This window comes from Elgaria multicarinata, chromosome 11 (genome assembly GCF_023053635.1).
Source record: "Elgaria multicarinata webbii isolate HBS135686 ecotype San Diego chromosome 11, rElgMul1.1.pri, whole genome shotgun sequence".
Lineage (NCBI taxonomy): Eukaryota > Metazoa > Chordata > Lepidosauria > Squamata > Anguidae > Elgaria > Elgaria multicarinata.
In genome coordinates this window covers 34,362,071-34,377,591 of record NC_086181.1, presented here as the reverse complement: position 1 = coordinate 34,377,591, position 15,521 = coordinate 34,362,071, and the positions used below count along the sequence as shown (strand labels likewise).

Genomic DNA, 15,521 nt, shown 5'->3' with positions numbered 1-15,521 from the left:
AAAGAGATCGTAGCGCAGGATGAGAAGCCGGGGTGGGGGCGGTCAATCTACGCCTCCTCCCCACCTGCCCAACCACTTTTTTATTTTTGGGGGGGGGGCAGGGATCAAAGCTACTGCAGAGCGCGAATCTTCCCAGCCCTTGTATTTCCCTGCCCCGCCCCCGTCCCCTATCCGCAGATCTCTTTTGTGCCTCAGTTGCAACCCCCCGCCCCGAAAAATGCCCCCCCTTTCAGCAAGAGACCAGCCTCCTGCCCGCACCCCACCCCACCCCAGATGGAGACTCCCAACCCAGCTCACCAGACGCCTTAGCAGCCCCAGACTGCAGGCGCAGGAGACGATGTGCCCCCGCGAAGGCTGTCCCCAGGAAATCCCATCCTGGCATCAGGAGTTCCCCCTGCGCGGGCAGCCGCCGTCCAGCCCTTCCCAGCCCTCGGCGCAATGCAAGAAATCTCGGAGGCGACGCGTCCTCGGTTTCAGGACGGAGAGGCCGGTCCCGAGTTGCAAGGCGCGCGTTTCGGAAACAAGGCAGCTCTGAGCCGCCTCCGGAGTTACTGGGGCATTTCCTCAATACCGACCCAGGAAAAAAAAGATCTGCTTCTCTCCAGCCCTAGATGAAATCTAAAAATATAGCTGCCCAGGTGTCTAAATTTCTACATACCACTGATTGGGTGTTGATTATATGGTGGTATCTGGCTTTAATGGTTATATGTGAGGCTTCATTGCTGTTTTGTTGCCATTTTATCATACTTTTTCATATTAAATTTTGTACGCTGCCTTCAGAGGCTTAACCATAAAAGGCAGCTTATAAATATTTTAAAGTAAATAAATAAATCATTACCCAGAGTAACCAAAATCTTGAGAAAAACTTGACAAAATAATTTCATGATTTTGAGTGACATAACTAGGGTGGTTCCACCCTGCTGCTTCTCTTGACTCTGGGGTTGCAGTCAAGGCACCTGGACACTGTACAGTTGGATCTTCTTTTCCCTCTGGAGCACCGTATCTCTGTGTGTGTATACACAAACATACACAAATTGACATATACCGTATCATGAATTGACATATACTGTATCATATCGTTTTTAAAATTGTTACTTGTGCCAAATAGTTGCTTCTTCTTGTGAACCAGTCTGCTTTCCCTAGAGATCTTTAGGATCCAGCCCCAGAACCTCATTGTTTTCTGAATTCTGAAGGTGGTAAGCATGCCTCTGAGAAGATGAGGAATAGCTGAGGGATCCAGACAAACAGTGCAATCCTATCTATGTTTACTCAGAATTAAGACTCGTTGTGTTCATTGGGGCTTACTCCCTAGTTAGAGTGTCTAGGGTTGAACATAAGAGGATGCTTGGATCAGACCAAAGGTCTATCTAGTTCAGTGTCTTGATTCCACAGTGGTCAACCAGATGCCTAGGGGAAGCCCACAAGTAGGACATAAAGTCAATAGTCCTCTTCTAGTCCTGGTAGCTTTGTGCTATCTCCAGTAGCAGAGGCAGTAGTCCTATGTACACGATATCCTGCTTGTGAGTTCCTGGTTGGCCACTGTGTGAACAGAACGATGGACTACATGGATCCTTGGTATGATCCAGTAGGGCTCTTCTTATGTTCCCTAACAACTGATATTGAAAGGCCTACTGCCCCTGATCCCAGAGGTAACCTATACCCATCATGACTAGTAGCCATTGATAACTTTATCCTCCATGAACACATTTAATCCCCCTTTAAAGATGTCCAAGTTGGTGACTGCCACGACGCAGGCTCTGAACAACAGACCCAGCCGCGGACACTCCCTGCTCAAGCCAAGCACCACCGCTTGATACGCCTGAGGCGAGGGATAAAAACCACCTTCCTCCAAACTATGTGGAGAAAGGGGTTAAATGGAGAAGGACTTCAATAATAAAATAATGTGCTGTGAGTTATATGTGCTGAGGTGAGTAATTGTCAGAGTGGGTGCTAAAAATGTATAAACTTCAGATGATAAATGCCAAACAGACACGTAGGATTTTTGTGGTAGTTAAAAACAAAATAATTAAAAATCATTTTAAGAGTTCACAAGCTTTGTTCCAAAATAAAACATTTAAAAACCTTTTTGAAACCTTTCATCCAATCCTTTCACCCATTCACATACACGCTTTCTTTTCTCTCACACAATCACTCTTGAACTTTATTATCAGTATTGTTTATTATACACAAACTGTCTATCTCCACACCCCACTCTCAAAAGACACCACTCTCTACACTGAATCTCAAATTCTCCAGACCCAAGTACTCTAAACACCAAGAGCTAACACACAGTCATTCCTTTATATATCACTCCTCCCCCTCGCCAGACATTCTAACTCCACCCACTCAGGCCAACATTCTAAAAACCACAGACTTACAAACTGCAGACATACATTTGGGAACTGACTTGTGGGGTGTAACGCCACAGTGACCATCACCATATCTTGTTTTATCAAATCCCACACTTTAACTACGCACTGTGTGAAGAAGTATTTCTTTTTGTCTGTCCAAAATCTTCCACCATTCACCTTCATTGGATGATCTTAGATTCTAACATTGCACAAGAGGAGAAAAATCTCTCTCTCTAGCTACTTTCTCCACACAATGGAGAATTTTATTCACCTCTATCAAGTTTCTCCTACCCCACTTTCTAAAGTAAAGCCCACAAAATACTTTCAACAGATGGGTTTTGAAATCAACGATCTTCTTGTTAGTCATGACCTAAGTGCAACTAACATATAGTTCAACCTTAAGCATGTCCACTCAAAAGTAAGTTCAATGAGATTTAACACTCATATGTGCACATAGAATTGGAGCCTAAATATAGCACTACTGGGATATAGCACTACTAGGGATGAAACCCCATAATGGGACTTACATTTGAGTAAACATGCATTTGATTGTGCTATTAGGCTGGATCCAATCCAATAACAGACCAGAGGTAATCCCAAAAGCCATGCCCGTGGCTTTGCAAAATGAAGAAGCTGTGGAAATTCCCAAGATTGCTTCAGACTGATCTTGATTTTAAGAAATTCCTGATTTGCCAAATCATTCCATCCTACTTTCTCAGCCAATGAGAACACCACAAGCCTAGAATTAGACATTTAGCTTATATTTACTAAAAATCATCTGGAAAGCATATACAACTTTTACTCCACAGACATTCTTTTTCCAAATCTTTTTTATGCATAACAAAGTACTGAAAGATGATTTTACTCACAGTTACATAAAAATATTCATTATGGGGGTAAATTCTGTAAAATATTGACAAGAGGTACTGTTGGGTGAAGTGGGAAGCCAAATAAAGGAAACCCACAACAAAGAGCAGGGAGAAAGATGGTCCATCACACTAGTGCCCTGCACAGAATGCTCTGCTGTCAAACAGGCTTTGATCATTCAGAGTGCCAAATGCATCATGGGTAGGGGGGAATCTAATTTCATCCTTAGTGCAGCCTCGTTATTCCCTTGACAGGACTTCTCAATGCTGTGTCTTAGTGTGACCAGTGAATGAAATTAGAATTACTCAAATTGGACAGAAGTGCCTTAATCATATACATGTCGACTATCCAAATGGTTTCTGCATTTGGTTCTGCTCCAAATGGTTTCTGCATACTTAGGGGATGCCCTAGGTCAGAGGTACAGAACCTCATGGTCTCAGGTCACGATCTGGCTCTCCAGGGTTCCCCAGTTAGGCATGTCCCCTTCCCCTGAGCCCACCTCTTTCACAGCTCCCCCCCCCCATTCTACATGGTTGAAATGCCTCTCCTAAGGCTTTAGTCACTGGCAGTAAGAGCTTTAAGCTACAATATGCTGGTGATTTTGTCCCCACCCATTTCGCCTTTGGTACTGCGCACCACCCCGCCCGACATCCCTGCCCTAGGTACATAAAAGCCTGTGAATTCAAAGAAAAATACATTTTTCTTTGAATAATGTATAATAAATAAATAAATAAATACAATACAATAAAAATAAAAAATAAAATAAAATAAATCCCATAAAAGTCCTGATAAGACCTCTGTCTAGCCATTAGAAACACTGGATGGGTGTCTATATCTATTTAGTTTATGGTTGCAGGGCAGTTGCGAATGGAATGTTAGGATGTAAGTTGGAAACTGTCCTCCCTGCCATTCTCAAAGGCCTGAACAAGAGCGCTTCATCCCAGAGTGCAGGACATGGAATCATGGGCTCAAGTTACAGGAAGCCAGATTCCGGGTGAACATCAGGAAAAACTCCCTGACTATTAGAGCAGCATGGCAGTGGAAACGATAACCTAGGGTGGTCATGGGCTCTCTCACACTACAGGCATTCAAGAGGCAGCTGGACAACCATCTGTCAGGTATGCTTTAAGGTAGATTCCTGCTTTGAGCAGGGGGTTGGACTCGATGGCCTTATAGGCCCCTTCCAACTCTACTATTCTATGATTCTATGGTATGAGAACCCACTGCAACGTTTTGTTGCAAGTCCCTCTTGGACCAAAGTGAGTGCCTGGGGGAAGACATTATATGGCGTTGTCTGTTGGAGTCACATAACATACGGAGCTGGATTTCCCATGTGCTGGAATGATGTTCCTCTCTGCCTTCTTTGTTGCCTCATCTCCCTTCAAGGTCCTCAATGAGGTGTGGGTTCTGTTTCTTCAAAGCCTCATACAGCTGATCCTTGCAAAAGCTGTTCCAACTTGGCATAAGCTTGTAGAGCTCCCGCATTTTCTCTTGGTTAGTTCCATTTGCAGAGATTTTTTGGTATTGCTCTTCATTTAGGATTCAACCATACAAACTATCTAGCACCGGTTCTACTGGGTCCGTCCGTTGGATCAGCTGCTCCCTGTGCCGGTTGATGAAATGCAGACCAGATGAGTTTGGGGATTGCATCCCTACCGGGAAAGAAAGAGAGAAAGAACTGAAATCTTGGCACATGATCACATTGCAGGTTTAAACAGGCAGCCCACTCATTTCTATAACCCCCCTGGCCTGGGAATTGTAGTTCCGTGAAGGGAGGGGAGAGAGAATGTGAAGCTATAAGCGATAAGGGTGTATATATTATGGACATAAACGGGAGATATATTCTTCTGAATGTATCTGAAGAGGTGATTTACTATGCTATATTTATACGCTGGTATACACAGTTGGGACTACGTTGAGTAATACCGGGTCTGCAAAATGTTATCTTTCATTGGGCTGTTGGTGCAGGGATATGTATGTTTTCCAGTTACTCAGGCTGCTTCATCAGGGAGAACGTTATCGTTTCTAATGGTCTTTAATAGGCATGGACTTGTCAGGTTTTGCTCCTTACAGTAAGTGGAGCTACTTTCTGTCTTAGGCTCGATGAAGATTTTTTTTTTTGTGATTCAAAAGCTTCAGTACTCTTACATTAACAGAACTTTGTCTAGCTATATGATCAAAACTAGATGTAAAAGAAAATATGTCATTTGCTGTCGTATCTGACATTTTTTATTGTTAACAGGAAGTGTGTATGTGTGTAATTTTCATTAAGACCAAGGTGTGCTGGAAGTGACATGGCGTGGGAGTTGGTGGTGATCTGACAGGGGAGACTGGGGCCCGGATGGCTCCATGGATCACATATAGATGAATGCATTTCATACAGTACTCTGTGGCGAGCAGAGTTAGTTTGGTCCTGTAGGTACCATTTGCCCCAGGCTCCTGATACCGGTGCAAAAGCATATGCACATTTGGGCCCTCTTAAAGAAGAAATCCTGAAGAATTTTCGCTTTAAAAAATTACTTTAAATAAGTGAAGTCAAAAACCTTTTCACCATCTTTTCCATATTTTTTCTACAAGGGAATTATTGGCTTGTTCCCAGCTCCACCCGGTCAGGAAAGCATATCAAGCAGACAAAGTTCAATACGGATTTTTCAGAACTGTTTATTACATGGCTGCTGCAAGTCATCGGTTTGTTATTTATCTTACTGCTGCCTGTTTCGCTCCAGATGTTTTGAACATCCCCATCCAGCACTGCCAATAGTCAGGAATGCCGGAGATAGTGATCCAAAAACCACTAGAGGGCGCCAGGCTGGAGAAGGCTGAGTTAAAAGAACAAGGCCAGTTCCGAGGGTCACAGCTAGAAGGGAAGTGATGAACCATAGAAAGTGAAAGTAAACTGCTAAACTAAAGTAAACTAAAGCGGCATTTGCAAGAAAACACACAACCAAAAATGGTATCTGACCATTGATTGGTTAGAAGAACTTGGTTAGAAAATGTGCTGAGTTGGAGGCCTTTTAGAAACATTTCATGATATCCCGGTTGCAAAAGAACTAGGGAAGACTTCAGTGCGCCTAAGCACCAAAGCAGTAATATTAGGAAACAGGGCAAGACTGAGGAAGACCGAGGAAGGAAGAAGAGGCAAAAATGCAAGGGAATGGAAGCTAAGGAGATGAAAGGAATCTAGTAAAGAGGAAAGAAGAAAACCCCAAATTACTGTGTGCGAGCTTTTAGAAAGACATTTTTTTTAGCATGCTTATTTATTCTGTAATGCAAATTCCAGCTGCTACAAAGTGATAAACGGGGATTGAAGACAGAAGTTTTTCTTTTCGCCGTAGGTAATGTATTCTATTTTAAACCCTTTCCATTCCGATTCCCCTCCGCCCCTCCCCCCCTTGTTCAAACTATGCACTGAGATACTGGGATAGAAAGAAGGGAGAGAAAGAGTGCGGAGGAAAAGACGGGGCTTTTGATTTTAGAGCCCCCGGCCCTCCCCCTCCCGCCCAGGTTGTGGTAACAAGCATTGCTAATACACCTGAACCAGGTAAAGAATGCTCGGCCACCAGCACCCCCATCTCGGAGAATGCTCTCCCTCCCCAAATGCGTGTGTGTGTGTGTGTCCCCTTTCCTTACTGGTCCCGGTAAGAGTGATGAGCGTCTCTGCCTGGCACTTGCAGTTGATGGCTTCCGGGGGGGATCTACACTATTGCTTTTAAAGCGCTTTAAAGCACTTTGAAACGTTTTGAAACCTGTATATGCAGTGTGTCCTGGGCCCCAACAGTTGTCAAAACTGTTATAAAGCGTGTAGTGAAGTGTTGAAATGCCTCTCCTAAGGTTTAGGTACTGACAGTGAGAGCTTTAAGCTACAATATGCCAAAATTTTTGGTCCTGTTTCTTTTGCCTTTGGCCTCACCCACCACTGGAATGTGGCTCTTAAGATCTTCTGGAAGAGTTGGATTTCCTGTGCCCTGGAATGGTGTTGCACCTTGGTGTATGGTCTGGTGGCTTGCAAACCATGGCTGCCTGCAAAGGCTTCTGGGTGAATGGCTGCCTTCTACTTCTAAGCTAGCAAACTGTTATTGCCTTCTGTACCAGTCAGCAACATTTTTTGTGTTATGGGAAAGATGGGTCAAAAGCACAATTACAGTGATCTCATGAGAACAGCAAATGTCTTCTGTGTAGCCTGGTACTGTATCTGGAAGTTCGTTAGAGCTTAGATTCCAGCCTCTTCATCCAATGAAGTCCACCTGGGTGAAGGGGATGCTTATGTGTGCCAAAGAAATGCCAAGTAATGCCCTGTTTATTACAACAATGTAGGCTTATGCTATAGATTCCTATGATGAGAAGAACTGCTTTGTTATTAGTAGCTATGAAATCCATCACTTGCTTAACTTGGCAGCAATGCTAAGTTCAGTTATGCTATAATTGTTCCTGTGCCCAGGGATGGGGGTCCAGATTTTGCTGAAGGGTCTTTTGTGCAGGAAGCTTTCGCAGCCTTGTCCACCTTTATGTAGAATAGGCCTGATGTGCTGAAATATTCTAGTAAAGACTGTCTCTTTGTAAGCAAACCCCTGAGTCTGGTTGACTTTGGCTCCTTAGTAACCCTGAAAAAACTAAAAGCCCACGGCTGGGGAAATACACTTGGTTGCATCACTTCCATTCAAGGTCGTCAATGAGGAACTTGTTTTTGACCTTCAGGGCCTCGTACAGCTGATCCTTGCAATAGAGGTTCCAGCTTGGCAGCAGTCTGTAGAGCTCCCGCATTTTTTCCTGGTTGGTTCCCTTAGAGAAGACCCTTTCATATTGCTCGTTATCCAGGATCGTTCCATACAACTGATCCAGAATGACATCCACAGAGACCGTCCTCTGGATCAGCGCCTCTCGGTGTCGTTCAATGAAATGCTGCTCTGATGGTGGCTGCATCCCTGTCAAAGAAAGACATGAAATTTAGGGACACTTCCACAGCAGAGACTTTAACAGTGTACTGTAGTTCTTTGGTGGGTTTTAAAGGGTGTGTAATTCTGAACATATATAAAATCAAGAGTCACAGTGACATTTCCCCATGGAGGAGGCCTAGCTTTCATCCACATTCACTATGCAAATGACAGTGAACTTATCACTGTGCAATGGGCACCCTGCTTGTTTCCCCCCATGAACAAACCTTGTTCATGGGGGGAGACTGAAAGAACTGGGCATGTTTAGCCTGGAGAAGAGAAGATTGAGGGGAGACATGATAGCACTCTTCAAATACTTAAAAGGTTGCCACACAGAGGAGGGCCAAGATCTCTTCTCGATCCTCCCAGAGTGCAGGACACGGAATAACGGGCTCAAGTTAAAGGAATCCAGATTCCGGCTGGACATCAGGAAAAACTTCCTAACTGTTAGAGCAGTGCGACGGTGGAATCAGTTACCTAGGGAGGTTGTGGGCTCTCCCACACTAGAGGCATTCAAGAGGCAGCTGGACAACCATCTGTCAGAGATGCTTTAGGGTGGATTCCTGCATTGAGCAGGGGGTTGGACTCGATGGCCTTGTAGGCCCCTTCCAACTATGCTATTCTATGATTCTATGATAATCATTTGTTAAAATGTGTGTGTGTGTGTGTGTGTGTTTTAAAAAAACACCAAATTATATTATCAGCTTCTTAAAAATTGCACCCTGCTTTGAAAATTAGGAGAGGAGTAAGTGATCTTGGGAAATCTTCAAGGCCAACCAACTAGTATTTTGCACTGCTGGCTCCTGCTGCAAACTGGAAGAGGAGGAGCAGATTCTGCATCCATAAAACCTGGCCAGTGCACTTCCACAGTGTGCTCACCACTCAATTTATATATGCACGAATGCTCCCTACCAGGATTCTAGCGCACCACTAACCTACAGTTACCCAGATTCTTTGGGGAAAACCAGGACAGTTAAAGTGTTAAATGTTATGAAACTCATATATGTTTCCATTTAGCCTGGCTCCCAGATATTAGTGGGGACAACATGTGAGAAGATGGGAGAAGGTGCTTACCATTTCTTCCTGAGTTGTCACAGGTGGATGGCACAGGGATCTGAACAGTATTGAAGGCATCTGGAATAGGAAAGAAGAATGAATTTGATCATGTGTGAAACAGGCAAATCTTGTTATTGATTGAACTGATCCACCTCTGATCCTTGGCACTTTTGATCCATCTTGGACCACCTCAACTTGAGTCACCTGCCCAGGCCCAACAGCAAGGTCAGAAAACTCAAGGGCCCTGCCAGAATTATTGGACCAGGAGGAGGCGAACACTTCCCCAATCTGGAAGGCCCCCAAAAATGTAGTAAGAGCAACAGTTTGAAAAAAGCGTGCTCTCGTATTCTGAAACAATATAGTGCAGCCCAAAAGGATCTCAGGAGTAATAGTCCAATGCAAGTCCACCTGAATGGGAATAGCTCTGGTGTAGCCCTCCAGCATTCTGTTGATTCTAAAGTCAGTTGTAGAATCTGCAACTCCCCTGAGCTTAGCCAAAAAATGCCAGGCCAGCTAGCTTGGCTCTGAGAGGTCTCGAAGGCAGGCTGTGCCAGTGTAATTCTATGCAAAATTCCAAAAGATAGTCTACTGAAACGGGCCATGACAAAAACAGCTGCCATGTACATCTGAAACCAGAGAATTCACTACCTGCCCTCTCAAGAATGGCAATGGAGGGCTGGAAAAGGGGCCCAGGACGTGGTCAGCCCTTGCTTCCTTGCTGATCTTGTCAAGAATCACTTGCTCCATTACGAGAACAGAGGCTTCATTCTTAGCGAAATGAGGCAGGCTGGGACCAACATGAGGAATACGCAAAGCTAAAGAAAACCTGTCAAACCAAAAGGAGGCATCTTGTCTGCTGGGGTAATCTTGTAAGAGACATGCCAATGTGTCTAATCTAATTGGCCTGGGGTCCTTTTGCCACAGCCCCTGCTGTGTTAGCCTTTCTTCCTGCCTGATTCCTGAACCTCCTAGTCCTAGGACAGCTGGAAAACAGATGCGGCACATCACAGGCTTTTAATCTAAATGCCTCATCATATCCCAGCCAGGCCAATCCAAGATACTAGTATAACTTTGGTATATAAAGTCTAAATTTTTGGTCATGACTACCCCTTTCTCTGGCTGTTTCTGTTGAATCACACATGAAAATCAGAAATCTATTTAACCAGCTGGCCCAGGTTCTTTCCACTTTTAACCTCCTGGTCTTTTTAGACTCTCTAGCTCCCTCTTTCTCGTTTTCCTTTTGCTCTGGCTCTCTGAAAAGTAAGGAAAATATATCCACGTATGCTCCCTTCTGTAACTTCTCCTTTGTAGCTGGGGGGCAAGTGGTAGCCCAACGAGGTTGACACTGCACCATATGGAACGGCAGCATCCTTTGCAGATGCTTAAGGGTCAGTTGTTGGAAATGGCACTTTGGACACCGAGGTTGACAGAACTGGTTGGGTTGAGGCCACTGCTGAGACTTGGGTGGTCTCAGGTGTACCTGCCAAAGGAATAGCCAACCCAGGCTGTAGCCACCCCTGCCCCAGAAGAGCTCACAGTCGGCTACCAGACGGTCTAGCGGGCAGATGACATGGATTCCTGTTTTGGCAAGTTCTCTTCTACTGATTCCTGGGGACCGAAAGGTTGCAAAAATGGCCAGACCTGACCCATTCCCCAAATTGCTGGGCTGCAAGGGTTGAAAGGAGGCCAGCCTGGCTTGTTGATACTCACTTGGAGCTAGGTCCCTCGGCAAATGCACTTCAGCACTTTGAGGGGGATGTTGCCTGCGGATTGCTGTAGAAGTCGCGGCAACTGAACCCACCACCATCCTCTCTGCTTCTCGGGCTGCCTTGCAACCTGTAACATCAAGCAAAGGTTGTTTAACTGCTCTCTTACCACCAGAGCACTCGCGGGCACCCTCGACCCGGCTGCCTCTACCTGTTGCTTTAATTTGGCACTGTCTTTTTTCCAACTCTTCCAAGCACCTCATAACCTGGGTCAGGTCAGGTCCCTTCATATTCAAGGAGGATGAGGGCTGGGGATGCAAGCACTTGGCCAATGGCAAAGACACCTTCCCTTTCCCTTTCTTTCCCTCAAAACCCTTTTTGGAGGCATACTGAATCCTCAGCCCAGGCAGGTGAAGAAGAAGCTGCTTGTCACACGCAAGAGCACAGCCCACCCCGTAAGTGGTGGCTCGGCTACTACACCAACTCACAGGCCAAGTGCCCCATGGGATAGGTTGAGTCATCAATACACAGAGTGGATGGTTCCCCATCTTGGAATGATGCCAGTGGCGTAGACTTCTCAATTTTTCGGAGGGAGGGGGCATGGGGCTAAACTTGGAAAAGGGGCTAGGCTTATTTGTTTACATTTATGTATATATTTCTATTTCCGGAAACCATCCTTCATCAGCAATAGATCCCAGAGTGTTTAAAACCCAATAGATCCCAGAGTGTTAAAAATAACAAGTTCTCAACAAAAATATTACATTTTAATTATAATATTGTGATAGTTTATACCCCACCCCACCATCCATAGTCCTATACGATATACCAGTGTTCTTTAACCCTTTCCCCCATGACCCAGTACAATAATATAATATACCCTCAAGACCCTCGTCCTGTGCTTAGTCTGAAAATGTCTGACATATAATATGCTTTTGACCATTAGTCAAGACATACCATATTAATTTAAGGAGATTCTTTATAATTAAGAAAGTCCCAGTGAACTCTCTGGAAATTACTTCTAAGTAAGCATGCATACGTTTAAGTAGCTAAAACTGTTGAACAGTAGCTGGATTGTGCCATTATGTATATTATTATTATTATTATTATTATTATTATTATTATTATTATTATTGCTGCTATTTATTTATATATTTATATAGCACCATCCGTGCACATGGTGCTGTACGTATATTGTTCAGACATATTTAACAGGCAAACCCCAAACATATAACAATACAGAGAACTGGAGACTGACTGAGGAATCTGCCAGCCAAGCAAGTTGTGGGCTGAGTGATGTTACCTGCTTGGGCATTGCCAACCCCTGGAAACCCCTGTAGTTTACGCCCCTGAACGATGCCATTAAATCCTAGAAAGGGATTTATTTATTCATATTGCTGAAAGAAGAGGATGTGGAGGTTGATTTCTGTTGATTCCAGAAAGTAACCGACCCCCAGTTTTCGAAGCTATTTCCGAAACGGCAACAGAGATTTCTAAGTGGGCTGAACACCATTGAAAAAAGAGAGAAGTCCTGATCCTCCTCTAGAAGGCACGAGCGCGTCCTCACCCCAGGGAAGTTGGGACGGATCGGGGGACGTTTTCATCCCGCCCGACTCCCACCCGCCGGCTGAAGTCATCCTGCTCAGGCGCTGGGGCGTCCCTGTCCTTACCGTCCCGGGTGGCGCTGAGGAGCCCCTCCGCCTGGCGCCTGCAGTTGATGGCTTCCAGCACCGCGGCCGTCACCGTTACGGCGCCATCCTCCCGGTAGAAGCTGAGCAGGAGATCGCTGAGGTCCAAGGCGCCCGCCGGCTCCAGGAGCCCTCTGGGGATGCGGCGCTTCCCGAGGTCGAACCCTCCGAGTCTCCACTTGAACCGCTTGAATTGGACCTGGTCCAGGTCCTCCAGAGCGTTCAGCAGGTGGTCCCGGACGGCCTTCGTCATCGCGCCCCTTCAGCGCCGGAGCCTCGGCCGGAAACGAAACGAAACGAAGCGGTGCAAAGCCGGAGGAGTGCTACAGCGGGGCAGGCGGGCGTCCGAGTTCCAGCCGTGGGTGCTGAGAGACGAGAGTAAGGCAAAGCTCCAGCCGACGAGCCTTTTATAGCACGGCCCTCGACGTCAACCGGGAACAGGAAGACTCTTCCTGGAAGAGTGTCTTGACTCTTGAGGGCACTGGGTCATGGAGGAAATGGTTAAAGAACACTGGTATATCGTATAGGACTATGGATGGTGGGGTGGGGTATAAACTATCATAATATTATAATTAAAATGTAATATTTTTGTTGAGAACTTGTTATTTTTAACACTCTGGGATCTATTGGGTTTTAAACACTCTGGGATCTATTGCTGATGAAGGATGGTTTCCGGAAATAGAAATATATACATAAATGTAAACAAATAAGCCTAGCCCCCCTTTTCCAAGTTTAGCCCCATGCCCCCTTCCTCCGAAAAATTGAGAAGTCTACGCCACTGGCATCATTCCAAGATGGGGAACCATCCACTCTGTGTATTGATGACTCAACCTATCCCATGGGGCACTTGGCCTGTGAGTTGGTGTAGTAGCCGAGCCACCACTTACGGGGTGGGCTGTGCTCTTGCGTGTGACAAGCAGCTTCTTCTTCACCTGCCTGGGCTGAGGATTCAGTATGCCTCCAAAAAGGGTTTTGAGGGAAAGAAAGGGAAAGGGAAGGTGTCTTTGCCACTGGCCAAGTGCTCGCATCCCCAGCCCTCATCTTCCTTGAATATGAAGGGACCTGACCTGACCCAGGTTATGAGGTGCTTGGAAGAGTTGGAAAAAAGACAGTGCCAAATTAAAGCAACAGGTAGAGGCAGCCGGGTCGAGGGTGCCCGCAAGTGCTCTGGTGGTAAGAGAGCAGTTAAACAACCTTTGCTTGATGTTACCGGTTGCAAGGCAGCCCGAGAAGCAGAGAGGATGGTGGTGGGTTCAGTTGCCGCGACTTCTACAGCAATCGTATTATACTGTTTTTATGTTTTTTTAAATATACTGGTTTTATGTTTTTTTAAAATTATGTTTTTTGTTATTTTTAATAGTAAAAATACAAGGCTGGAGCTGAAGGGAGGTGCTGCTTCAGGGGGAGAAACGCTGTTCCACCAAGGGTGAGCTATTCCACCTGCCCCCCTCCCCCCCTACCTGGAGGCTTTAAAAGCAAGGCTGGAGCTGAAGGGAGGTGCTGCTTCAGGGGGAGAAACGCTGTTCCAACCAAGCTTTCTTTTCTTTTTATCTTTTTATCTGGTTTGTTTTGCTGTGACCTTGTATTTAGTATATTTTTGAGTATTATTGTGATGTTGTTGATTAGTATATTGTTAAATATTGTTGTAGCTCTAATTTTTGTAAACCGCCCAGAGAGCTTCGGCTATTGGGCGGTATAAAAATGCAATAAATGAAATGAAAAATGAAATTGTTGTAAACTGCCCAGAGAGCTTCGGCTGTGGGGTGGTATATAAATGTAATAAAATTAATAATAAATAAATAAATAAATCCGCAGGCAACATCCCCCTCAAAGTGCTGAAGTGCATTTGCCGAGGGACCTAGCTCCAAGTGAGTGTCAACAAGCCAGGCTGGCCTCCTTTCAACCCTTGCAGCCCAGCAATTTGGGGAATGGGTCAGGTCTGGCCATTTTTGCAACCTTTCGGTCCCCGGGAATCAGTAGAAGAGAACTTGCCAAAACAGGAATCCATGTCATCTGCCCGCTAGACCGTCTGGTAGCCAACTGTGAGCTCTTCTGGTGCAGGGGTGGCTACAGCCTGGGTTGGCTATTCCTTTGGCAGGTACACCTGAGACCACCCAAGTCTCAGCAGTGGCCTCAACCCAACCAGTTCTGTCAACCTCAGTGTCCAAAGTGCCATTTCCAACAACTGACCCTCAAGCATCTGCAAAGGATGCTGCCGTTCCATATGGTGCAGTGTCAACCTCGTTGGGCTACCACTTGCCCCCCAGCTACAAAGGAGAAGTTACAGAAGGGTGCATATGTGGATATATTCTCCTTACTTTTCAGAGAGCCAGAGCAAAAGGAAAATGAGAAACATTGCTGTCTGGTGGCCACGCTGACCTTTCCCTCAAGAGCACAGGACAGCTCATAGAAGAATCCATGACAACTCCTCCCCACGTATCCTCACAGCCAGTGGTGGGTAATTTTAAACCCTGGACTCGGTGCTCTAATAGGGACCCTGGCCAGTGATGCATCTAGATTCTAGAGTGAGACATTGGGGATAAAGTCTAGGGCCCCGCAGCCCTCCTCCCCAATGATCACCCATAAGAAAGCAAGTGATACAAACTCCTTTTTATTCCTGTAGGATGGTGCAATGATTTACGTGAGTTTAAAATGCAAAATTGCACGCCCTCAAAGTATTACTATGTTTCTTATGTTGGCAAACAGTTATGCTGTTACTCTAACACATCAGGAACATAGAAACAGTTGTAAAGCATGTAATGGCAGGTAGGGATGAGGGAGGAGATAAATGTTTGTTGTGTGCTTTACAATTAAAGCAATACTCATACGATTGAAAAACCACTCGTCTGATAACGCCCTATAAGAATAACATGGATTGCTTCCGCTGCCTTAATGCAAAATACATTTACCAAGGAATGAACGCAC

At 45.4% G+C, this 15,521-nt stretch overlaps 1 protein-coding gene across 1 annotated transcript in view; it reads right to left on the bottom strand.

The window, feature by feature from the left end:
* The window catches only part of LOC134405666 (apoptosis-associated speck-like protein containing a CARD), a 180,104-nt gene extending 167,255 nt beyond the window's left edge, over positions 1-12,849 (bottom strand). The window contains exon 1 of the mRNA XM_063136911.1: positions 12,579-12,849. Within this exon, the coding sequence (XP_062992981.1) occupies positions 12,579-12,849 (271 nt within the window). The remainder of the gene's footprint in view (positions 1-12,578) is intronic.
* Positions 12,850-15,521: the final 2,672 nt, after the last annotated feature.